The 24,568-nt window shown below is 42.1% G+C and overlaps 3 protein-coding genes across 9 annotated transcripts in view; 1 reads left to right on the top strand and 2 right to left on the bottom strand.

Moving 5' to 3' along the window:
- xxylt1 (xyloside xylosyltransferase 1) overlaps positions 1-4,643 on the bottom strand; it is a 111,284-nt gene extending 106,641 nt beyond the window's left edge. The window contains exons 1-2 of the mRNA XM_014149275.2: positions 4,268-4,643; positions 2,664-3,359 (exon numbers count right to left, since the gene is read on the bottom strand). Of these exons, the coding sequence (XP_014004750.1) occupies positions 2,664-3,185 (522 nt within the window). The 5' untranslated portion in view covers positions 3,186-3,359; positions 4,268-4,643. The remainder of the gene's footprint in view (positions 1-2,663; positions 3,360-4,267) is intronic.
- An 81-nt stretch (positions 4,644-4,724) lies between these two features.
- LOC106573861 (serine/arginine-rich splicing factor 11) lies at positions 4,725-12,013 on the top strand. Of its 4 annotated transcripts, none has more exons than XM_014149272.2 (12): positions 4,725-5,378; positions 6,269-6,402; positions 8,237-8,346; positions 8,486-8,572; positions 8,718-8,767; positions 9,041-9,171; positions 9,381-9,462; positions 9,638-9,751; positions 9,857-9,946; positions 10,557-10,646; positions 10,768-10,942; positions 11,118-12,013. In XM_014149272.2, the coding sequence occupies exons 1-12, from the start codon at positions 5,266-5,268 to the stop codon at positions 11,340-11,342; spliced, it is 1,401 nt and encodes a 466-aa protein (XP_014004747.1). In that variant the 5' UTR covers positions 4,725-5,265; the 3' UTR covers positions 11,343-12,013. The 4 variants fall into 4 exon arrangements, with proteins under 4 accessions (XP_014004747.1, XP_045553224.1, XP_045553223.1 ...); XM_045697268.1 differs by lacking the exon at positions 4,725-5,378 and adding an exon at positions 7,876-7,995; XM_045697267.1 differs by lacking the exon at positions 4,725-5,378 and adding an exon at positions 6,631-7,995.
- A 58-nt stretch (positions 12,014-12,071) lies between these two features.
- LOC106573859 (ankyrin repeat domain-containing protein 13C-A) overlaps positions 12,072-24,568 on the bottom strand; it is a 57,945-nt gene continuing 45,448 nt past the window's right edge. For all 4 annotated transcript variants that reach the window (XM_045697263.1, XM_014149268.2, XM_045697264.1 and 1 more), the window contains 7 exons: positions 24,072-24,216; positions 23,749-23,880; positions 23,014-23,175; positions 15,125-15,204; positions 14,300-14,398; positions 13,822-13,922; positions 12,072-13,675 (listed from right to left, as the gene is read on the bottom strand). In XM_045697263.1, the coding sequence (XP_045553219.1) occupies positions 13,545-13,675; positions 13,822-13,922; positions 14,300-14,398; positions 15,125-15,204; positions 23,014-23,175; positions 23,749-23,880; positions 24,072-24,216 (850 nt within the window). In that variant the 3' untranslated portion in view covers positions 12,072-13,544. The remainder of the gene's footprint in view (positions 13,676-13,821; positions 13,923-14,299; positions 14,399-15,124; positions 15,205-23,013; positions 23,176-23,748; positions 23,881-24,071; positions 24,217-24,568) is intronic.

Here is a 24,568-nt window from a genome sequence, read left to right as displayed (position 1 = left end):
AACACAGTTGACAGTGAGAGGATGTTTCTTGTTTTGCTGAGTTTAGTCAGGGTAGCCATTTGATTAACTGTTCAGCAATCTTATGGCTTGGGGATAGAATCTGTTCAAGAGCCTTTTGATCCCAAAATCCGTGATCCGGTACCATTTGCCACGTGGTAGCAGAGATTGTGACTTGGGTGGCTGGAGTCTGACAATTTTTTGGGACTTCCTCTCACACCGCCTGGTATGGAGTTCCTGGATGTCAGGGAGCTCGGCCTCAGTGATGTACTGGGCCGTATGCACTACCCTCTGTATCTGTAGCGCCTTAAGGTCGGATGCCAGGCAATTGCCATACCAAGCGGTGATGCAGCCAGTCAAGATTCTCTCAATGGTGCAGCTGCAGAACTTTGAGGATCTGAGGGTCCTTGTCAAATCTACTCAGCTTTCCAGTCACCTTGTTGGGTAGATAATAACAGTTTCCTATCCAAATCAGAGTCAAACATGCGCTTTGTTGAGAAGAATGTTTCCAATTTAAAAAAAGCCATATAGGCCTAACCATGTAGCTAACATTAGCTAATACAGTACACTCAAAATATACAAAAAGACAAGAAACGGAGTGTTAGATACAAATCTATTAATAAGAACAGAATTTTGCCAGCGATTTGGTTTTGTCCAGCTGCACTGTTTTGAGAAGGGAAGCCCACATTGAGCAAAGCTTCCTCTCAGCTTTTCCTGGCTGGCTGACTCCAGTCCACTGAACAGGGGGACTAGGGTCACGGACAGTCACCCCTCTACGTCATGAGAGCCTGCAGTAAACCAACCACGGTCATCGTGGAAAGTCCCATGTCCTGTCCCATGCTTGTACCCATTGACTAACAAATCATAAAGACAGAAATCTGGCCAGAACCCATGGGACTAGGACTGGGAAAAACTAAAAAACACTTTCCTTCAGAGCACATGGACTGCTCTAGTGTCAACAAGGCCACACAAGCATATACACGTATGCAAACACACACGCTTGTTACAGTGTGTAACTCATACATATATGTCTGTATGTAAAATCAGCAAAATAAAGAAACGTCCTCTCACTGTCAACTGCGTTTATTTTCAGCAAACTTAACATGTGTAAATATTTGTATGAAGATAACAAGATTCAACAACAGACAAACTGAACAAGTTCCACAGACATGTGACTAACAGAAATTGAATAATGTGTCCCTGAACAAAAGGGGGTCAAAATCAAAAGTGTGGACACCAGCTGCATTAAGTACTGCAGTGCATCTCTTCATGGACTGCACCATATTTGCCAGTTCTTGCTGTGAGATGTTACCTGGGCATATTTCTTTTGGTGTTTTTCAGAGTCAGTAGAAAGGCCTCTTTAGTGTCCTAAGTTTTCATAACTGTGACCTTAATTGCCTACCATCTGTAAGCTGTTAGTGTCTTAACGACCGTTCCACAGGTGCATGTTCATTAATTGTTTATGGTTCATTGAACAAGCATGGGGAACAGTGTTTAAACCCTTTACAATGAAGATCTGTGAAGTTATTTGGATTTTTACAAATTATCTTTGAAAGACAGGGTCCTGAAAAAAGAACATTTCTTTTTTTGCTGAGTTTATGTGAGTGTGGGTCAGAGAGGCTGTAATGAGCATGGCTCCCGGCAGTGGGATAGTAGGAGTTGTTTGTTTCATTTAGAGGGGTCTCAGACAGTTGTCACTAAACAGTCAGGGAGTCACATGGCCAACACAGGACAGTGGTTCTCCTGAGAGATGAATAACTACAGAAATTAGGTGAGGATTTGCAGACAACCATGTCAACATGCCCACAGGCCATCACAGTCATCCCATTAGTGACTGTGCGTGTCATAGAGAGTGATTTGTTTCTGTGGTGGAAGCTGGATATTCATTTAATTATGTGTGTTTGAAACCACTGGGTTAGTCTGCATGAATGAGATGACACTATATAGACAGTACCAGTGAAACATTTGGACACCTACTCATTCAAGGGTTTTTCTTTGACTATTTTCTACATTGTAGAATAATAGTGAAGACGCCAGTGGACGCCAATCAAGTTGTAAATAAGGTATGTTTCTTTTTTATACATTTGCAAACATTTCTAAAACTTTTCGCTTTGTCAGTGGTATTGTGTGTAGACTGAGGAATTAATCCATTTTAGAATAAGGCTGTAATGTAAGAGTGGAAAAAGTCAAGGTGTTTGAATACTTTCTGAATGCACTGTATAGTATACATAGACGGAGATACACACTTCTTTCGGTCTATCTGTCAGAGGGGTTGGGTTAAATGCGGAAGTCTAATTTAGGTTGGACCTCGTGTGCAATTTACCAATAAAGTGATCTCTTTTCTCTGTATCAGGTACAGCTTAATCCTCCCAGTGGCTGAAGGGAGAAAAGAAAGCAGTAGAGGGGGATTTCTAAACTATGATGTTTTGGAAAGGCAACACTGCCCCCCTGTGTTAAACTATTCACAGTACATTTGTGCAATTACCTGCCAGTACGCTCCTCCAAACAAAGCTTGTGTTTGCCAGGTGAGGGATTAAGCCTAAATTTAAGGTTTGAACTCTAGACTCCACAGCTTAGGACTAACATTCCATGTAACACAAGCACACATACTGACCGGTGAGTGGTAATCCTGGTAAGAGATGCATCAGGGCTTCAAACAGACTTACCTCATACTGAAAAGTTCCAACGAGGAGCAGCTCAGGGAGCATCCTCTCGCCCAGCTCTCGGCTGGCCTCATCGCTCACAAAATGAAGGACAAGCACCTCTTTGTCCAGGAAGAGGCTGTATTTCGCCATGGATAACATGGCCACCCGGAACTTCTCCTGCAGGCTTCGGCTCTTGTCCACCTTCGTGAACATCATGAGGGCATGGTAGTACTGGCTGACCTCATGCCCACTGTCTGCCCTCCTAGCCCTGACTTCACCCTCCTCTCTATCCCTCTCCAACTCTCCTCTCTCAGGGTGCACCAGCCTGGTGTCCAGGGAAAGGTCTGCGTCGTTCCGGTTGGTGTTGTGGCTGGCCTGGGTCTGCTTGATGCGCTTGGTGGTGCTGGAGAAATCATGCCTCTCCGAGCCAAAGAAGTAGAAGGCTACAACGGCCAGCGCTGCCGTGAGGAGGAGGACAAACTGATAGGACCTGAAGGTGCTGACTCTACCCATAGTGTTGACTAGAACCCTCAGGATACCCATGCTGTGACTCCCACAGATGAATGCACAAGCTCTGTTATTGTCTCAGTTTGAAGAATATGGGGATGAACCCTGAGTTTAACATGCTGAATCCTTATTGTGCCGTGTTGGTTTCAGAAAGGAGCCATTCATTTACTAGTCTCGTCCACACCCTGACAAGGTTGCAAAGTCCTTTTCCTATAAAAGGAATGAATTACTAAGGTCAGTCTACCTTAGTTGAAATGTACAAAGTGTTCATTATTATCACATGCAAGAAATGTGGTGTAGCTAATGCAAAATAAATGCATCCAGAATACAAAGTAGCTGAATAATGTCATGCTCTTAAAAAAATAACACAGCATTTCTTGCAACAGTGTGAAGAGCTAAGCTGAGTTTGACAATATTGGAGATTTTCATGCAAACAGTGTCTTCCAATGCTTGCATTCGGCTACCATGTAATTCAGCATGCAATGACCTAGCCCAAGATGTACTCTTAAGGAGCCTAACGTTACCATTACTCCTGAAGCTCCAAGGACCTTACATGTTATTTTCAGCAGTAGACTGCCTCTGGCAGACAAAACAGCCAAATACTCCATTTAAACGTAAATCATTTCTCAAATACGATACGGTTCAAGAAACAAATCCCTTTACTTTCATATCACATCAAAAATAATTTCACATGCTAAATACACACTATAGATTGTTTTAACCGGCTTTACCACAGTTGGAGCCGATAGTATTCAGTGACAACACATTTCAGAGCATGCGAGATAGGTACTTAGAACAAATGGTTCCTCTTGTCTGTCATCTGTAAACACGTGCTGTAACATGGACATATAGTCATGTAGGAACTCTAACCCTATTAAAAAAAAAAAAACTATCAATAACGGTTTTTTTTCAAAATTGTTTCTTGCTGATATGAAAGATAAGGTCCTTATGCTTCCAAAATCGTACCGCAAGCGGTGTGTATTAATGTTCAGACCGAGCTAAAACAGAAGAATCCTTCCTCCAATGACTTGTTTGTAATGTAATGTGACGGAGTGTGGCCATGCATGTGGCCATGCAACAGTAAAGAACAAGAAAACAGTACACATGTATTAACTCACCGTGTTGGAGAACTCTCGATAATACAGAGAAAGTTGTGACAGCTGAGTTGGAGCAGGCAGACTGGTACCAACGAGAGTACAGTCAAAGATGTGTATAACCTAACCTCATTGTTATGTGGTACAGTATTATCAAGCTAGCTAACTCTAGCTCAGTTAAAGATGCACATTTTGGAAGCAACAGGTTTGTACAGACAAAATGCATGTCACGAACACGGTGAGGGCCGCAAATTATTCCCCTGGTGACTATATAGCTTGTCAACTTAAAATAAAAATAAAAGATTGCATGAAATTGGTATTCATACTATAGATAAGATGTTTTGTAGCTAGCTTGTCACACTAATCTAAATGCCACTTCCGGTGATGACGTTTAAATCACGCCCCTAGATTGATGCCGCGTTCATAACAACTGGTGTCTCGGTAATCTCCGAGTGAGTTCTAGTCAACTGGGACGTCGGGGAAAAAACGAGCTCCAACTAGGAAAAATCGTTTTGAACGGTTATCAGACTCGGAATTCCAAGTCAGGAATTCGGGTGCTCATTCTAGAGCTCCGATTTTTCCGACCTAAATATCACTGACTTCCAGTTGTTTTGAACGCAGCATTAGTTCATTGCTTCTTCCGCCGACTGTTTTACTAAACCTGACAAAACGCACAAAGTGATATCTAAGTAGCTACTATAAGTGAAACAGTATACAAGAACAGTTAATGGTAAATTGGGGAATAATTTATTTGGAAAAATAGAATTTGCCATACCACCAGTACGTCAGCACTGCCACGCCTATCATACGGAGGGCGGGTAGGCCATATCATATGTCTGAATCAAGAAGACCTAGCTACAATATATTCTAGCTAATGGCGTTGGGAATTCAATTGTGTGTAGCAGCTAGCTAGTTGTTTGACAGCACAATTCTAATTTAAGTTCTTTAGATGCTAATTTAGCTGGGTTCTTACATCTAGCTTGACTTTTGTGCGTTTCAAATTGAAAAACTATTCGTGGAAAATGACGAACGTTATTCAAGTGACAAATGTGTCTCCGAGCACCACCTCCGAACAGATGAGAACTCTCTTCGGATTTCTGGGAAATATTGAAGAGCTTAAGTTATTTCCACCCGAGTGAGTATTCTGAATATGAAACAATGTAGTTAGCTGGCTAGCGACATAGCTAGCTACATTTTCAATTTAAAAAAAAATGGTCATAGTGCTATTTGGGGCCTGTGCGGCCATATTATACCTTAACTAGCATAGCACACTCGCGCCATTGATACGGATGAGCCTAGCTCGCGCCTAACGTTACTTGTCTGTACGCTCTCAATTTAGCTAGCTAACGTTAGCTAGTTAACGATGGGTGATGGTTAACGAGTTAATTTTGTAGTAAATGCTGTTGCATCAATTTTAATGGAGACGATATATACGAACTTCCCCACACTACCTATATGGAACATTGGCTAACTAGTAAACTAGCTAAATTATACCAACTACCGAAAAACAAAGCAGGCCTGCAGTGCAGTCAATGGTAGTTGATCCATATAATTAGAATACTTAATTGTTATAATATTAAACTTAATTATTATTTTTCGTAATTTAATATAATCTCCTGAGTTGACCAAATAAACTGGAAGCAGAAACTGTTCTGAATCTTTGAATTACCCTCGCCTTGCTATGAAATAACCGGGCAGGGTAGTAGGAGCTAGCCTAATTGATGTGTTCTGTGCTTTGCTGTTTTTCACCTGTCGAATTACACCTGGCTGCACTGCAGTTAAGGTAGGAATTAGGAGACTTCTTGATCATCCCTCTGAAGCTCTCGTGGCAAAGAAAAGACTGCAAGAGATATGTTCTTTCATCTCTTCCCAATTGTAACATACAAGATGCTTCATTAGAAAAGTGATTAGTGAGCATTTGTTTTCACGAATAAGCTATACTAACCACTGTTAGAACCTTGTTTCTGTTACCTTATGTCGAGAATCTTTGTATTTCTTGCACAACAAATTTGTATTTTCTTCCAGTGAATCTCCCTTGCCTGTGACTTCACGTGTCTGTTTTGTAAAGTTCCTTGAGACTGAGTCGGTTGGAGTGTCCCAGCATCTGACCAACACCGTCTTCGTGGACAGAGCCCTGATTGTTGTCCCATTTGCAGAAGGTTGGTGATCATTGTCCTATTACTAATGTTTTCCAACGTACTATATGAACTAGCAAAGCTTAACCAAACCCGATGCTACATCCAAAACCATACACACTATTTGGATTGTTGCATTTATTTGGAAATATACTAGGGGTAAAAGGGGAATATATGTGTAATCTTGCTGTTCGAGCATATTTTTATTTTTTTAAACTTCTCTCTCTGTCATTTGTGTTGTGGTTTTCATAGTGGACAAGGCATTTGCAGAACCCCTTCCATGCTGACTGAAAAGGGTCCTCTACAACCATCAGGATATTAGACAAATAAATGGCCACTCGACTCACGAGTCCCTTCCCACTGTTCTGCTGTAAAGATTAACTCTCTTTCTCTATGTCCAAGGCATTCTTTTCATTATAAGGGTAACCACTCAATGAACCATAGCAATAGCAGGGCCCGAGGGCTCTCCCTGTCCCGCATATCAACAATCTCAAATCTGGACCCTTAAGAGATTTAAAGTTTGATGATGGTCACAATCAGTAGTGGGTTTGCATCTAATCAGCTAAAGGAAGCATGCAAAGGTAAATTAATTGCAGCTATGCATGCCAGAGTAGATTTGTATAGTACTAGGTCTACATCAATTTAGTTAATTCCAGCTACAGTCCTGGAAGATTCTGAACACCATTTTGGTCATGATTATGAAGATTCACATGCTTATGTTTTTTTTTACCTTAACCCATCCAATTTGAATAGCAGTGTTTCAGTCCTTTTATATATGTGCATCTCCATTCCCACATATACTGCAGGTAAAATAACTCTGGTTGTTGTTGCAGTGAAATGCTTTATAATGATCCTCTCCACTTGACTCTGAAAGGGTTCAGTAAGACAAACGTTTAACGGTGGTTTTTCTTTTTGTTGTTGTGTTTTACAGTTCTTTTTCCTGGTTCAGCCAGCCCTATATACCAGGCCCTGCTGAAAATGCCACCCAACAGTTTTGTCTTCTGCAGCTTATCCTGTTTCTCAAGTGTCCTTTCTGTCATTTCTCTGTAAATATGAAAAGTTGTTTGATTTGAAATTAGCTTAATTTCAGATTGCACACCCATGGATCATCTCATAAGATTTTCCTTTTTATTTAACTATTGTATAATATTTTCCTTCAGCATTGGGCACCATTGTATTCGGCCTTTTGCTGGAATTTTCCGTTATTTATAAGAGCCTATTCTGTAATTGTGTTTTTTTTCCTTGTCAGCATTTCTGTAAGTTAAGTTAAACTTTACAACACTGTACCTGGTGAATACAGTAGCCAGTCAAGTGTTGTAGGCTCTTTGGAAGAAAGAAGCCATCAGCAAATGCCCAGAAAACAGAATTTGGTTGAGCATTTTTTTATTTAATGTAATGGTAAGTGTTTGAGGCAAAAGTAATGAACTGTTCCCTGCTGTTGACGCCAAAATCATGAACTTTGTTTTGTGTATCTTGATGTTTTTGTGTGCTTTGTAGCGAAGCAGCCGACGCGTATCGCTTGTTCATAAAACATCTAATGAAACTTGAGAGCACATCCCACTGGACAACTGGCTGTGCTTGCTTACGTTTGGTTCATGACTTAAAAAACAAGTACAGGTGATACAATCTTGGAAGTGTTGACCACAGTGTGTATTGTGACTTTGTTCTCGTAGTAGTATTCTGAAATCATACTAAACAAGTCAGCGACCAACATTTTCAGACATCACAAAATGGAATGTATATCTTGCTACATATCTATTGTAGTAAGAGTAGTTAGCCTGAGGTGGTCTGTCTGTGGCTCTGTTTGAGTGTGGTGTATGTTTGCGGAGACCTGTACTGATTCTGTGTTTTTCTCCAGGAGTGATTCCTGATGAGTCTAAAGCTCTGTCACTGCTGGCACCAGCAAACGCTGTGGCGGGATGCATGCCTGGAGGGGGCCTTCTCCCCACTCCAAATCATTTGACGTCTGTAAGTGTTTTGCAGGGACTGTGTATCTATTGGTGTCGTATTGAGACCTATTAACTGTAACCATGTAAGGCCCCATTTTCTTCACAGCAAAAAAGTAGCTGAAAAGACGATTTGTCTAATGTATCCCTTGTTCTGGCAGATGGGAGGTGTGCCCCTTTCAGCTCTTGGAAATCCCAACATGGATCCCATGGTTGCCATGGGCATGTCTGGCAACATGAACCCTCAGGTTGGACATGGCTACTTTCTACACTACTCTTTGTACTTTTAAAACAGCTCTAGGTTATAACATTAACAGCACAACACCTTTTCTGATAACCTATTGGTGGAATTATCACATTTATGTAGCTATGCATTTGTGTTCTCTATTTTAGGCCCTCTCTGCTGACTTTCTGAAGCTTATGCAATCCATGGATCCTACTAAGTAACTATCACTCCCAATTCTAACCAGTCTAAAGAATATTTTTCAAACCGTTATTGAATATGTGGTAAAGTCATCTGTATTATTTCTGTGTGACTAACTGGGTTTTATGTGGTCCTGTATGGCTCCATTGGTAGAGCATGGCGCTTGCACAATCAGGGTTGTGGGTTCGAGTTCCGGGGCCAGCCATATGTAAAATATGTGCATATGACTAATTCGCTTTGGATAAAAGTGTCTGCTAAATGGCACTTATTGTTATTATTTTCACCATTGCAGGATGAATCCAATGGCTGCTGGTATGATGGTTAATCATGGTATGAAGAATGACTCCAACAAGGAGATTGAGGCTGCCATGAAGAGGGTCAGAGAGGCCCAGTCTCTCATCTCTGCAGCTATTGAGCCTGGAAGTGAGTTCTCACTAATTTAGACCATTTTTATATATTTGCAGTATTACCCTTGTATTTTGACTGACTCATTCCTATCCTCTATTGTGCTCTTCCTTGCATCTGCAGGCATTGTCATTGTAAGAGTAATGTTTGTTTTCGGTTTTGTGTTACATTGGAGTTTCCTGAACATTCAATATTTTTGTTTGTTTAACTGGTAAATGTCATTGCAGATAAGAAAGACGACAAGCGCAAACATTCCCGCTCCAGCTCTCGGTCAAGGCGGAGGAGGTCCAGGTCTCGCTCTCGTCACAGGTGTGCCACTGAGGAGAAACTGCTAACATTCAGCAATTTTGGGCATGTGCTGAATGTTAGCCCCACTTTACCTGTATATTCATGAGTTGATATTGGCAAACTTGAGTTTGAGTGCATGGATTAGTTGGGACAGCTTTGAGTTCTGGTTTTTAAAAACAGTCTAATCTGATTGCAGGCGATCGAAGAGCAGGTCTCGACGGAGGTCGCACTCGAGGAGCTGGAGGCGGTCGAAGAGCCCCCGCAGAAGGAAGTCCCACTCCAGAGAGAGGGGCAGACGCAGCAAATCCAGGTGTGTCCATCTAGTGTTTTTATTCACAGCGGGGGTCAGGAAAATGCATTATGTACCTGTATCAGGATCCCTTCAAATCTTTGTTTGCCTTTGTTTTTCATGTAGGGATAAGAAGAAAGAGGAGAAATCTAAGAAGCGCTCCAAGACGCCACCTAAGAGCTACAGCAGTACCAGAAGGTCTCGAAGCATCAGTCGGTGAGTGGTTTAAATGCAGGAGGAGTCTGCTGGTATGATGGTTAATCGTGGTAATCAATGGTCCCGTGTGGCTCAGTTGGTAGAGCATGGCGCTTGCAATGCCAGGGTTGTGTGTTCGATTCCCGCGTTGGAGAAAGTATGAAAATGTATGGTCTCTCTACTGTATGTCGCTCTGGATAAGAACGTCTGCTAAAATATATATATATATATATATATAGTTGCCCTAAATGCATTGATCCCGCTTGATATTCTAGACCTTTTCAGGAATCCAAAGACAACCAGTGGAATATAGGATTAAAGTAACTGTCCAGTGAAAATCTCACTTTTTAAAAGTTAACTCAAACCCAAATAATGTTGTTGACTCGTATTTATGGCCAAAGCATGAATTGGAGAGAGAGAAAAACACCTCAGCCATGCATTTCAAACAGACGGTTGAGCTGGCCAATCACTGGTCTACTCGCATAAATATTTTTTATGTCCTGTATACGCCCACACCATTCTAACGCAAAGCTGTTTTTTAACATGCTTAAATAAACATTTTGTGAAGGAAAACCATTTCTCAAATTGTAATTAATTGGTTTCCTTCGCATCTCTATCTGGTCTTCAACAGGAGACGTAGAAGAAGCCGCAGTGCCTCTCGGTCACCAAAGAAGTCCAGGTCCCCAAAGAGGAAATTGTCCAGGTCCCCTTCCCCTAGAAGGTGAGTGTGATACATGAGATGGTCCTCCTGGTTCAGAACCACACTGGACTCCACAGTGCAGTAATCTGTAGGTGTACCTGTCTGTTTAAATACAATGGTTCTTGTCCCCCCCCCCCCACAGGCACAAGAAGGACAAAAAGAAGGACAAAGAGCGAGAGAAGGACAGGGATCGCGAGAGGAAAGAGGTCAGAGACCGGAGCCGAGACGAAAGAGAACGATCCACCAGCAAGAAGAAGAGCAAAGACCAGGAGAAGGACCATGACCGTAAATCTGACAGCGAGAAAGGAGATGTCAAGGTGTGCAACCACTGACTTTCCTTCATTAACACGTCTCATTCTAACATCAGTTAAATGTCTATCGAAATAGGTTTTTAGCCAGGACTAGGCTTAAACTGTGTCTGGGGAAAACCGACCCTGAATGTTATGTACTAACTGACCTGTTTCATTTTCCATTCATTCTTTTGTTGCTCAGAGCTCTTTGCTCTTGCAGGTGACCAGGGATTATGATGAGGAGGAGCAGGGCTATGACAGTGGAAAAGAGGTAGAGGAAGAAGAGAGGAAGAGCAACTCTGATTCGGTGTCATCCCCTAAGCCCCGGGAGGAGTCTGAAAAGAAGCCTGTAGAGGAGAGTGGCAAGAAGTCCAAACAGAACGGAGATGACCACCATGATGAGGACGACATGGAGATGAGTGACTGAGTGCACCCAGAGAGACCCAGCCAGATGACATCATGGATCACTCAAAACCTTAAATGAATACTTGCAGGTGTCTGCTGTTTTGTAGTCTTATTGGAGTTGCATTTTAGAGACCGGTTAGGGAAAATCTTGTTCTGTTAGGAATAGCCAGTTTATTTCTGTAGTGGACATTACCAGTGAGCATGTGTAGAAATTTGGCCCAAATGAGTACCTTTTTTGTAAAAGATGACAGTTTTAAAAATGTCACATTGCTGTACTTTTTTAAGTTGAAGGGCCTGTTGAATGTGAGCAATTTTGAAAGCGTTTTCTATTTTTGTCCTCTAAGATTTTACTCATCTTGAACGTAGAGGAACTGTTTTCTCCTAAAATGACTCACTGAAATGGTGTATATTTAAAAACATTTACAGGACAGGGTTTAGTCCCCAGCTTACTCACTGTTAATCATATTTAGCCTGGTACCATTCTGTTTTTGGTGCAGTGCAGCTTTCTATTCTTTGTTAGAATCCTGATAAATTGACTCCTTAAGTATTTAATACTGCTGTGTCTAGTCATATCCTCCCACCCGTGATGATATACTGTAGATCAAAATGAGTGTTTTGTGGATTATGATGAACACCCTGTACTGTCTGCAACATGTTTTACAAAGGATCTAATAAAACTTGGGTTAACATGGCTATGGTTGTGTGGTGGGATATGTTCAATAACCTGCACGATAAACAAATGGTACACAAGTTCATTGAGATGTGGACTTTTTATTTTAGTACTTTTTTCATATGAAAATAGTGTGGCAGGCTTTTACAAGGTCTATTGCTGTACAGCTGACATGAAAATGCATGTGTACATTAGGGCCTGGCCGCTAAAGCCAGGGTCAGAAGTAAAACATTCAGCACACAAAGTGAAGAAAGCACACTTCCGTTTGCAGCACTAACCAGTAGTACGTGGAAGCTTGATAAACACTGGCTACGTCAATAGGCCACCGATCAATGTAAATAGAAAATTTGTTAGAGTACAAAGCATTCTGCCAGGTCTACTGGTGCTGAATTGCTCAGCGAACCCTGTTGCACCCAGCAGAACCACGAGCACCACTTCAGCGAAGTCCCATTTCATTCCTGACGAAAGGCATAGTTGAGCTTATTGTTGGATTTGACCTTTTCCTCAACTAAAGAGCAACATTCTTGCAAACAGGACTTGACTAACTGTTCTTGAAACAAATGAACACTCCTGAAATCCTAACTGCAACTCTGCCAAATAGTCCAGTCCTTGGACACTGTAAAACTCAAGGATGTAAGATCTCACAGTGCTTTGTACACTTGGCTCACACACAGGTATACAGGGAAGATGACAAAAACTAAATTGGAGAGACTTTCACCAGCCCAATATTCTATGTACAAAAATATCCATTGCCACCACGATACAAACCAATGACCTCATGGGAGAAATAACAACTAACCCTTGCATGAAACTTTTCCTGTCATAGAAGACCTCTACTCCCATATAAATACAATCATAAAAAGAGGTATTTACACCTTGCGCAGGGAAAGGCCTGGTTTTTCATACCTGTCCCTGTAAAAAGTTAATTTACATTGTACCTAATCATCTACAGATAACTTGTAATCTCAAACAATTTACACCTCCTGGTTAATTTTCATTAACTGAAGTGTACAGTCTGTTACATAGTTTACAAAGGTAGAATATGAAAACAAGGCTTGTAATAACTTAATGCCACGCTTGCTGCCAGTCAAACAGAATAAGACAACTCCGCTCTAGTACAATTAGCATTTCTATCATTGCTTCCAGGTGGATGTGTTTCAGATGATGTACCAAAGGGTTGAGTATCGACTGGTGCAGTAGGTCCGCCACCTCTGCTGCCCAGGCCAACTCAGCCCAGTACGGACTGGCTGTAGTGCATCTAAACAGTGCCCAATGTTCAATAGCGCTACTCCAAACAAAGCTCTGGATAGTAGCTACTTGTTGTTTACAGTGGAACAGTATTTATTATTCTCCACATACGTCCCATACAGTGAATTCAGTGCTTTACTACAGGTCAGTTAACCATAATCCCTTTATAAACATTACATGCACAACATATTTTCATTTCCATTTAAAACCTCACACATTCAATTTATTTTTGTCCTCCTACAACAATTTGATGAAATATCAATGCCTTTTCATAGGTGACCACTTTCCAGTGTCCAGCCAAAGGGGTTAAAGGTCAGGGAAGCGGCTGGGGTCCTCTTTGTACTCATTGGGAATGGTGAAGATGGACTGCTCAAACTCGTCGTAGCGGAACTCTTGAAAAGTCACTGTGGCCGTAATGGTTGGAAAGACAGGGATATCTGTGTGGGGAAACGACAAAGGGAAACATGTTATAACATCATCATCAGGAAATAAATCTGGTCAGCCAGTCAATATACATCCAACTGGATCTCTTTTACTATACAATACGTTTACCACTAACAAAGCAGTATACGATAGTACTTACCCAGCTTGACAGGGAAACCAGGAGGGAGTTTCATTTGAACAAACTCTCTAAGTTTATTAAAGTGCTTGAAGGGTGCTATCACCTCCAGAACGTTTAATAACCTGAAAATAAACAACAAAAAAGTATTTCATTCTCACTCAATGAAGAATGGATTTCATGCATCACTTCATGCCAGAGAGTACTGCAGGCTACATTCACTGGCGCATTCAATTAGTGATGGGGATAATAATAATGAGAAAACGAGGTCTCTGCACAACACAAAAAAAGGAGGCTATCAGGCACTTTGTGTCAATCAACCTATTTAGCCCAGAATAAGCAAAAACTAGGTTAACTTCATACAAGCTTAATCTCAGATATCAATACTTCGTGAACATTTTTTATGAAATGTTATTAAAATTAGTAAATTACCCCGTTTGGCAACTACTGCTGTCTGGCTAGACTTAAAGGTCGTCTGGGGGAGATCAAAGAGAAGACTTACGATTCAGTGCCCAGCGGGAAGTCTTGACTCATGGCTACGGTCGCTTTGAAGTTCTTCTTGCTCTCCTTGCATACCAGCTCTCTTCCTAGATGAGGCGCTCTGAAGGACAAAAAGAGGGAGAATGTCTGTCAGAAAATGAGGTGAAAATGAGGTAAATAGTTTTGAAAGAAAAGAAAGTAAGAAAGTCTTACTGTGTTCCTGAAAGTGAAATGACTGAAGGGAGTGTATAGAAGCTCTGCACTCAGTGACATCTAGAAAAATGTCACAATTAAAAATAAAAAAATAAAAAAAATTGAAGGGGGAAGCAGAGCCGTTTGCTACTGAAACGGTCAACACTAGCTTCTATACCCTCAAAGTCAAACTCCGCCCATTTCTACAATTTATCTTCTTAAAATATTATTTGAAATCTAACCCTAAACTTAACCACACTACTAACCTTATGCCTAACACTAACCTTAAATTAAGACCACACATTCTTTTTTTTATTCTCCAATTTTGACTTTGGCTGTGGAAGCTAGTGGAAACTAATGAAACCCTATCAAGCCAATGTAACAAGACAGCTGAACTTGACAGTTCAAGGGTCAGGTTTCTCCAACAGAAAGTAGAACAGCTCTCCACAGCTTTAACTGATGAAGTAAGAGGATTGGCTTTAAATAGAACTATCCACCCACCCTCCCTGTCGCAACTGTGCATAAGTGATCCGTCTGTCTGTCCTTCATTTAACCCTGTATGTAGACAGACATGACACTAACAATGAGTCAGAGTGCGCGTGAACGAGAACTTGTGAAGTGTGGTGAGAAGTGAAAAAGTAATTGTCATACATACTTTCCGTTCTCTGCGTTGATGTATTCCTCCCAGGAGATAGTGTTGGGTGAAGGTGCAGTTAGTGACTGTCGCCTCACAGGCTAAAGAGATGGAAACCCAAATGATTGGCAAGGACAGACAGCTGGCAACACAAAGCTACACAGAACAAGTCAAACATAAAAACGTCCTAGATAACATACTGACTACAAAGAACACAAACAAAAACACGGTCAGCCAAAACAAACTGTACACTAAAAGTAAAAAAATAAATAATAATTTGTTATGCTTTTCACAAAAACAATTTTTTCCTAAATTGTTTGTAAGATTTTGCCTGTATCCACCTGAAGTAAATGAGATGTAGGATGCTGAGGATGGGATTGACGATCGTTGAGGGAGGACCATATCTTTGCTTACAATCATATTATAAGTAACCAGCTTAATTACTCACACCACAGAAGGTTGGTGGCACCTTAATTGGGGAGGACGGGCTCGTGGTAATGACTGGAGCGGATTAGGTGGAATGGTATCAAATACATCAAACACATGGTTTCCAGGTGTTTGATACCATTCCATTAGCTCCGTTCCAGACATTATTATGAGCCGTCCTCCCCTCAGCAGCCTCCTGTGACTCACAGATAACTTAACATGGTCTTAAAGTATACAAGTGTTTTCCATCATTCTCTGTGCCCCAGATCACACGGGGTTCTCAGAGGCCTAAACTCGTGACAATCCAAACTTGAACTGGCTCAAGCTGCTGAATTTCACTCTGTACTGGACAACATGACAAAGTAGAAGATGTCGGAATGTTCCTCATTGTCCAACTGTAAGATGTATCTGTTTCATATTAACCAATGTCTGTAATGATGCATGTATACCTAATTCAGAATGACTATATAATCTCGTAACTCAGAAGAATAATTAGCCTTTTTAGCCATCAGGCCTTTTAGCCATCATGCTTTTTTTTTTCCATTTGCTGTTGGCCACTAGGGCTGTTATACCATCTTTTTAGCCTTTGCATTTTCACATGACCATCTGTCCCCCGAAAAGCTCTGTATTACAACTTTTACTTCTGGAAATCAAGTCTCCTCTTTTACCTTTATGAAGTCAACTTTTTTACTGCACAATTCGGTCTACAATTCTCAACCACATTCGTGTCACTAGAGGGCCCAAGTGCATCACTAATGCTGACAGCGGGAATGACCACATGAACAGTGGTAAAAACAACTTGATGATTTTACAGCTGCACACATACTGCATGAATGAAAAGGGGTCGTTAATTCTCGACACGTGCCTTGTCACCAGCACCTTGACCTTAGGTTATCATCTCTGTGGACACACACAGGCGTACTACCTCACATAGGTCAGCAACACCTGGCTCCACACCTGTCAGAGCAGGAGTACAGTTCACCCCCTTGGTCATTCCGGTCACAACTTGCAGACTTGTTCAAGTGCTTCCGTGCGTTTTGATGCTAATCTTACTTTGCTACCTGACAACTTTACGGTTTTTACTTTTTAATTACCGTTCATATTTTTTGTTTTTCCCTTCACTCAATTAATTTTTTTTTCATTCAACTTTTTCGCTCCAGATGCTTTATCTGGACGTGGCTCGTCAGGACCTCCACCAGCCGAAGCTAAGTAGTAACATTAACATGATGCCTTCTTATTGCATTCGCTGTACTCATAATATACAGGAGAACGATCACCTTACGGTGAGGATAGCTGTGCTGCAAGCTCTTACCCTTAGGCAAAGGTAATTTCAGTGTAGGAAAGGATGAAACAGCGTCTGTGCCACCAGTAAGTACAGATGCTGGGAAATGCTGTAGGAATGCTCAACCGGTGTCGCTCATTCAGCCGACAGAAACTTTCAACCGGTTCTCCCCATTAAGCAGCGAGTCGGAGTCAGAGGCCGAGCCTTCTCTGGTCTCTACTCCTCCCGTTACGTGGTCTGAGACGCCGAAGCTTCCCACCATTACCTCTGACAAATTGAAAACCTTAGACATTGGCGACTCCATTACCTGCAGTATTAGACTTAAAACGAATCATCCAGCGATCATACACTGTTTACCAGGGGGCAGGGCTACCGACGTTAAGGCTAATCTGAAGATGGTGCTGGCTAAAGCTAAAACTGGCAGTGTAGAGTATAGGGATATTGTTATCCAGGTCGGCACCAATGATGTTAGGATGAAACAGTCAGAGGTCACCAAGCGCAACATAGCTTCAGCGTGTAAATCAGCTAGAAAGATGTGTCGGCATCGAGTAATTGTCTCTGGCCCCCTCCCAGTTAGGGGGAGTGATGAGCTCTACAGCAGAGTCTCACAACTCAATCGCTGGTTAAAAACAGTTTTCTGCCCCTCCCAAAAGATAATTGGCCCTCTTTCTGGGACTCACCCACAAACAGGACCAAGCCTGGCCTGTTGAGGAGTGACGGACTCCATCCTAGCTGGAGGGGTGCTCTCATCTTATCTACGAACATAGACAAGGCTCTAACTCCTCTAGCTCCACAATGAGATAGGGTGCAGGCCAGGCAGCAGGCTGTTAGCCAGCCTGCCAGCTTAGTGGAGTCTGCCACTAGCACAGTCAGTGTAGTCAGCTCAGCTATCCCCATTGAGACCGTGTCTGTGCCTCGACCTAGTTTGGGCAAAACTAAACATGGCGGTGTTTGCCTTAGCAATCTCACTGGAATAAAGACCTCCTCCATTCCTGTCATTATTGAAAGAGATTGTGATACCTCACATCTCAAAATAGGGATACTTAATGTTAGATCCCTCACTTCCAAGGCAGTTATAGTCAATGAACTAATCACTGATAATAATCTTGATGTGATTGGCCAGACTGAAACATGGCTTAAACCTGATGAATTTACTGTGATAAATGAGGCCTCAACTCCTGGTTACACTAGTGACCAAATCCCCCGCGCATCCTGCAAAGGCGGAGGTGTTGCTAACATTTACGATAGCAAATTTCAATTAAAAAAATAAATAAAACCGTTTTCGTCTTTTGAGCTTCTTGTCATGAAATCTATGCAGCCTACTCAATCATTTTTTATAGCTACTGTTTACAGGCCTCCTGGGCCATATACAGAGTTCCTCACTGAGTTCCCTGAATTCCTATCGGACCTTGTAGTCATAGCAGATAATATTCACATTTTTGGTGACTTTAATATTCACATGGAAAAGTCCACAGACCCACTCCAAAAGGCTTTCGGAGCCATCATCAACTGAGTGGGTTTTGTCCAACATGTCTCCGGACCTACTCACTGCCACAGTCATACTCTGAACCTAGTTTGGTCCATTGGAATAAATGTTGTGGATCTTAATGTTTTTCCTCATAATCCTGGACTATCGGACCACCATTTTATTACGTTTGCAATCACAACAAATAATCTGCTCAGACCACAACCAAGGATCATCAGAAGTCGCGCTATAAATTCTCAGACAACCCAAAGATTCCTAGATGCCCTTCCAGACTCCCTCTGCCTCCACAAGGACGTCAGAGGACACAAATCAGTTAACCACCTAACTGAGGAACTCAATTTAACCTTGCGCAATACCCTAGATGCAGTCGCAACCCTAAAAACTAAAAACATTTGTCATAAGAAACTAGCTCCCTGGTATACAGAAAACACCCGAGCTCTGAAGCAAACTTCCAGAAAATTGGAACAGAAATGGCGCTACACCAAACTGGAAGTCTTCTGACTAGCTTGGGAAGGCAGTATCGAAGAGCCCTCACTGCTGCTCGATCATCCTATTTTTCCAACTTAACTGAGGAAACTAAGAACAATCCTACATTTATTTTTGATACTGTCGCAAAGCTAACTAAAAAGCAGCATTCCCCAAGAGAGGATGGCTTTCACTTCAGCAGTGATAAATTCATGAACTTCTTTGAGGAAAAGATCATGATCAGTAGAAAGAAAATTACAGACTCCTCTTTAAATCTGAGTATTCCTCCAAAGCTCAGTTGTCCTGAGTCTGCACAACTCTGCCAGGACCTAGGATCAAGGGAGACACTCAAGTGTTTTAATACTATATCTCGACACAATGATGAAAATAATCATGGCCTCTAAACATTCAAGCCTGCATACTGGACCCTATTCCAACTAAACTACTGAAAGAGCTGCTTCCTGTGCTTGGCCCTCCTATGTTGAACATAATAAACGGCTCTCTATCGACCGGATGTGTACCAAACTCACTAAAAGTGGCAGTAACAAAGCCTCTCTTGAAAAAGCCAAACCTTGACCCAGAAAATATAAAAAACTATCGGCCTATATCGAATCTCCCATTCCTCTCAAAAATTGTAGAAGAAGCTGTTGCGCAGCAACTCACTGCCTTCCTGAAGACAAACAATGTATACGAAACGCTTCAGTCTGGTTTTAGACCCCATCATAGCACTGAGACTGCACTTGTGAAAGTGGTAAATTACCTTTTAATGGCGTCAGACCGAGGCTCTGCATCTGTCCTCATGCTCCTAGATCTTAGTGCTGCTTTTGATACCATCGATCTCCACACTCTTTTGGAGAGATTGGAAACCCAAATTGGTCTACACGGACAAGTTCTGGCCTGGTTTAGATCTTATCTGTCGGAAAGTTATCAGTTTGTCTCTGTGGATGGTTTGTCCTCTGACAAATCAACTGTAAATTTCGGTGTTCCTCAAGGTTCCGTTTTAGGACCACTATTGTTTTCACTATATATTTTACCTCTTGGGGATGTCATTCGGAAACATAATGTTTACTTTCACTGCTATGCGGATGACACACAGCTGTACATTTCAATGAAACATGGTGAAGCCCCAAAATTGCCCTCACTGGAAGGAAGTGGATGGCTGCAAACTTTCTACTTTTAAACTCGGACAAAACAGAGATGCTTGTTCTAGGTCCCAAGAAACAAAGAGATCTTCTGTTGAATCTGAAAATTAATCTCGATGGTTGTATAGTCGTCTCAAATAAAACTGTGAAGGACCTCGACGTTACTCTGGACCCTGATCTTTCTTTTGACGAACATATCAAGACTGTTTCAAGGACAGTTTTTTTTCCATCTACGTAACATTGCAAAAATCAGAAATTTTCTGTCCAAAAATGATGCTGAAAAATGTATCCATGCTTTTGTCACTTCTAGGTTAGACTACTGCAATGCTCTACTTTCCGGATACCCGGATAAAGCACTAAATAAACTTCAGTTAGTGCTAAATACGGCTGCTAGAATCCTGACTAGAACCAATACATTTGATCATATTACTCCAGTGCTAGCCTCCCTACACTGGCTTCCTGTTAAGGCAAGGGCTGATTTCAAGATTTTACTGCTAACCTACAAAGCATTACATGGGCTTGCTCCAACCCATCTTTACGATTTGGTCCTGCCGTACATACCTACACGTACGCTACGTTCACAAGACGCAGGCCTCCTCGCTCCGTGGCACCAAGGGTTTTAGACTTCATCCACCTAGTCACTAGTACAGAGCTCTGATTTAAACCCCCTGCTATCTGTGTCCCCAGGCACCGCGCTTACCTGCTATGCCACCACCGTCGGAGTAAACAGAGGAGAACGTCAGTGCTGGGACGGACTCGGCATGTTATTTTTCCCTCAACCTACTTCTACAAAACTGAGCAGGGAATCACTTCTACAAACATGGATGGATGCACGAAGGACTGTGTAAGCAGTTTTTCCCATTCAATACTGAGCTGACCTTGACCTATATGCTCACAGGTTTTCATACCGGTTAAATACACAGTAAAAAAAAGAATTGGACAACAGATTAAAAATGCTTGAAAGCATTTACCACCACAGTACAAAGACAACAATACCACAGGAAGTAAATACCACAGGACACATCAACAACACAAAACCCAGTTCACGACAGGACAAAATTAACGAAAAACAACAGAGCCGGCAAAAAGCATATATTGAGCTTTGTGAGGCCATGACTTCCCTTTGTGGAGGGGCTCCCAAAGCAAATTATCTATAGGGCCAAATAGAGGGGAAGCACTGGAACGGTGTGTAAGGTGCCGCTCTGAGCTTCCATCACTAGAGGGGGGTGCCTGGTATACATGCTCGAGGGTGGAAGAAGGGGGGGTAAAATGTAATGATATGAATGGACAAAGCCATCGATCATGTGACACCATTCATTCCTATGTGAAGACTCAATAGCGCATTGAAACCAAATTAAGTCGGTTAAGATGGCGTCTTATGGAGATATAACATGTGCAGTTTGAGGTACTCTAGGAAGTAACGTTGCAGGCTAGTTCAGTGCTGCCCACTCTCATTGAGTAACTCAAGTTGAAGGCCGACCAGGGTAAAACAGGCTGCCATTAACAACTAAATTATCCTTGTAAATTCTTCCATGTGCGATTTTGAAATAATTGGTTCAAGGACATACGGTGCATTCGGAAAGTATTCAGACCCCTTCACGTGTTGCACATTTTGTTACGTTACAGCCTTATTCTAAAATATCCCATAATGACAAAGAAACAACAGTTTTTTAGAATTGTTTGCAACGGAAATATTATATTTATATAAGTATTCTGACCCTTTACTCAGTACTTTGTTGAAGCACCTTTGGCAGCGATTACTGCCTCGAGTCTTCTTGGGTATGACGCTACAAGCTTGGCACACCTGTATTTGGGGAGTTTCTCCCATTCTTCTCTGCAGATACTCTCAAGCTCTGTCAGGTAGGATGGGGAGCGTTGCTGCACAGCTATTTTCAGGTCAATTAAGTTGTAGAAACATCTCAAGGATGATCAATGGAAACAGGATGCAACTGAGCTCAATTTCGAGTGTCATAGCAAAGGGTCTAAATACTTATGTAAATAAGGTATTTCTGTTTGTTTTTTATACATTTGCAAAAAGTTCCTAAAAAGCTGTTTTCACTTTCTCACTATGGGGAATTTTGTGTAGATTGATGAGGAAATGTTTTTATTTAATCCATTTTAGAATAAGGCTGTAACGTAACAAAATGTGGTAAAAGTGAAGGGGTCTGAACACTTTCCGAATGCACTGTACATCTGGTGTATTAGAAGCGATTTCCATTCACTATAATGGGGGATCAGACTTTCTGCTAACAATACCTCCAGGACTGCGGTCGACCTTGAACTTCCGTGTCTTCAATGAGAGGGGGCAGTCGTTCTCCCCTGGCAAAATGCCACAAATGAGGTTTAGAAGGGACGTTTTCATTCTGACAGACAGTATGTGCAAAACAAATACAACTATAAAAAAAAACAAGAGGAGTGAGTAGTCCAACTGAAGTATTTCCAAATAAACCATGCAGACGTGTTTTACAGCAAATGAGCCATATGCTAAGTGAAAAGATATGACGCTTTTGTTGTCCATGTCTCATTGACATGTTTTGGTACAAGTGACTGGAAGTGAGAGGAGATCCTATAGGGGAGTGATATAAGGGTGGCAAGTAGTGGGGTCTGAGAGGGCCTACCCCAAGGGTCCAGCGGGAGAGGAGAGTTTCAGGACTGGACTCGCGGTTATGCTGAAGGTACAAGCAAACAGTATCTTCACTTTGCACACCGCGCCCAGCTCACACCCATAACAGGTGACATGATACCAGTCGACTCCAGCAGAATTCCAGTTAGAGGCCCCAGCATAGAACTTCAGCCAAGGGCCCCAACTTGGGAGGTTCCACTGCTGAACTAGACAAAGACTGAACCCAAGCCAGCAGAGGCCTAGCATGGCGCTATAGTTCTGGGTCACAACAAGGTTTGAGAAGAGAAAAAGTTACAAGTTCTGTAACATTATGGATGTGAAAATATGGTTAAATGTTTTAGTTGGGTGAATGTTTATATTGTGGCCATACAGTGTACCCGTACTCTGCAACTAGAGGGCCTCACCTCATAGTTTTGCAGCTAGAGGGCCTCAAGGCGGAGCTCACCTCATAGTTCTGCAGCTAAAGGGCCTCACGGCGGAGCTCACCTCGTAGTTCTGCTCAATGAGGTTCCCTCCTTTGCTCAGGCTCTCCATGATGGCCTTGTTCCTCAGGATGTCCTCCTCGGTCAGGTGCTCCCGACGCTTCCGTGACTCCAGCACCAGCCCGTTCACGGAGTAGAAATCTGCCAGGAAATTCCCCACACGCTCCTAGAGCGACAAAGGACATGAAAAAAAAACTCAGTCACCAATTTCCCTTCAATACACCTCAAAGGACAAACAGCAATAACCCAATAATAATAGCTCTCCCTTGATGTTTATCAAACATTTAGAATTGGTTACTCTGTTTCCTTTGAATTTCGTTGAGGGGAGATATAGCACAGGAAATGTGAAAAGGACATGGGTGTCCTGTACTGCATTGAATAACAAGACTGTACTGTAGAGTAGCAGAGGGCACACTGACTAGGGCTGTTATGGTGACTGTATTACCGCCACACCGGCTGTCACGAGTCATGACCTCAAGTCAAATTTCACTTAACCGTTTAGTCACGGTGACTGTATTACCGCCACACCGGCTGTCACAAGTCATGACCTCAGTCAAATTTCACATGACCGTTTAGTCATGGTAACTAAGCTTCTCCAAACTCTGATGCTGCTGATGGTCATTAGTAGCCTACCAAACTTGCTAACTGCCTGGTACTCAGCACTCTATTGTCCCTTTAATCACTCTAACATCAATGCAAATGTAATCGAAATTTGACAGAGAGAGATGTATAAATCAACCGTTTTGTCCTCTCGGAACAGCCAGCCGGTCTGGGCTCTGGAGAAGGTGATGGACTTGGTGGAGAGAGTGGCAGAGTAAACATCGCTGCTCATAAGGATGTCCACCTCTTCCTCTGTCTCCATCTCTGACTCCTGGAACACAAGGAGCCACCGCCACGTTGGTAAGCAGGTAGAAGCCTTCTGCACACACACTTCACAAAAACAGGGCTCACAGAGTTCAGAAGCTAGGTGCCCCGTTTTTAAAGGTGGAATAAAAAACTGTCAGGGTCATTAGCTAGAGAAGTGAAAAAACAACAACTTCAGCATCAAGTCCTGGGTCTCACCTCGTGGTGTATCCGTTGGTACACCTTCTGTTCATTGTCCAGCACCACAAAGGACTCAGAGGGGATGGCGTCGCCATTGAAGATGAAGCTGAGGTCACCACGTTGGCACTTCATATCTGTGAAGTCTATGAGAGTGGTGTCCAGTCTATGACCATAGAGAAAGAAAAGTTGAATTTCAAACTACTTCATGGGTCAATATAATGTCAATAGCATCAGTATCAGCACATTAAAGCAGCACATATTGCCTCCAGTTCATCCATACGCTTAATGATTACTCACATCTACATAACTCCTCCACACCCCTTAAAAACCAAAAGAAGATTGAAAGAAGTAATGAGATAAATGAGAGAAAGAGCGTCAGGGAGACACACACGGGGTATAAGATCAAGGACACTTCCTTGTTACCAAGGAACATACAACTTAAAAGAAAAGCTTTATTCGATAAAACGAAAGAATTGAAACTTGGTTTCTAAAAGCTCAGACAAATTTTGCTTTAA

This window comes from Salmo salar, chromosome ssa16 (genome assembly GCF_905237065.1).
Source record: "Salmo salar chromosome ssa16, Ssal_v3.1, whole genome shotgun sequence".
Taxonomy (NCBI): Eukaryota; Metazoa; Chordata; class Actinopteri; order Salmoniformes; family Salmonidae; genus Salmo; species Salmo salar.
This window is presented reverse-complemented; position numbering and strand designations above follow the sequence as displayed.

Excerpts from the sequence above, each read along its gene's own strand:
- LOC106573861 (XM_014149272.2), top strand. The coding sequence starts at position 5,266 with ATGACGAACGTTATTCAAGTGACAAATGTGTCTCCGAGCACCACCTCC. Across the intron at positions 8,573-8,717 it reads CTGGCAACATGAACCCTCAG|GCCCTCTCTGCTGACTTTCT; the intron begins GTTGGACATGGC and ends TCTCTATTTTAG. Across the intron at positions 9,947-10,556 it reads AGGTCTCGAAGCATCAGTCG|GAGACGTAGAAGAAGCCGCA; the intron begins GTGAGTGGTTTA and ends GGTCTTCAACAG.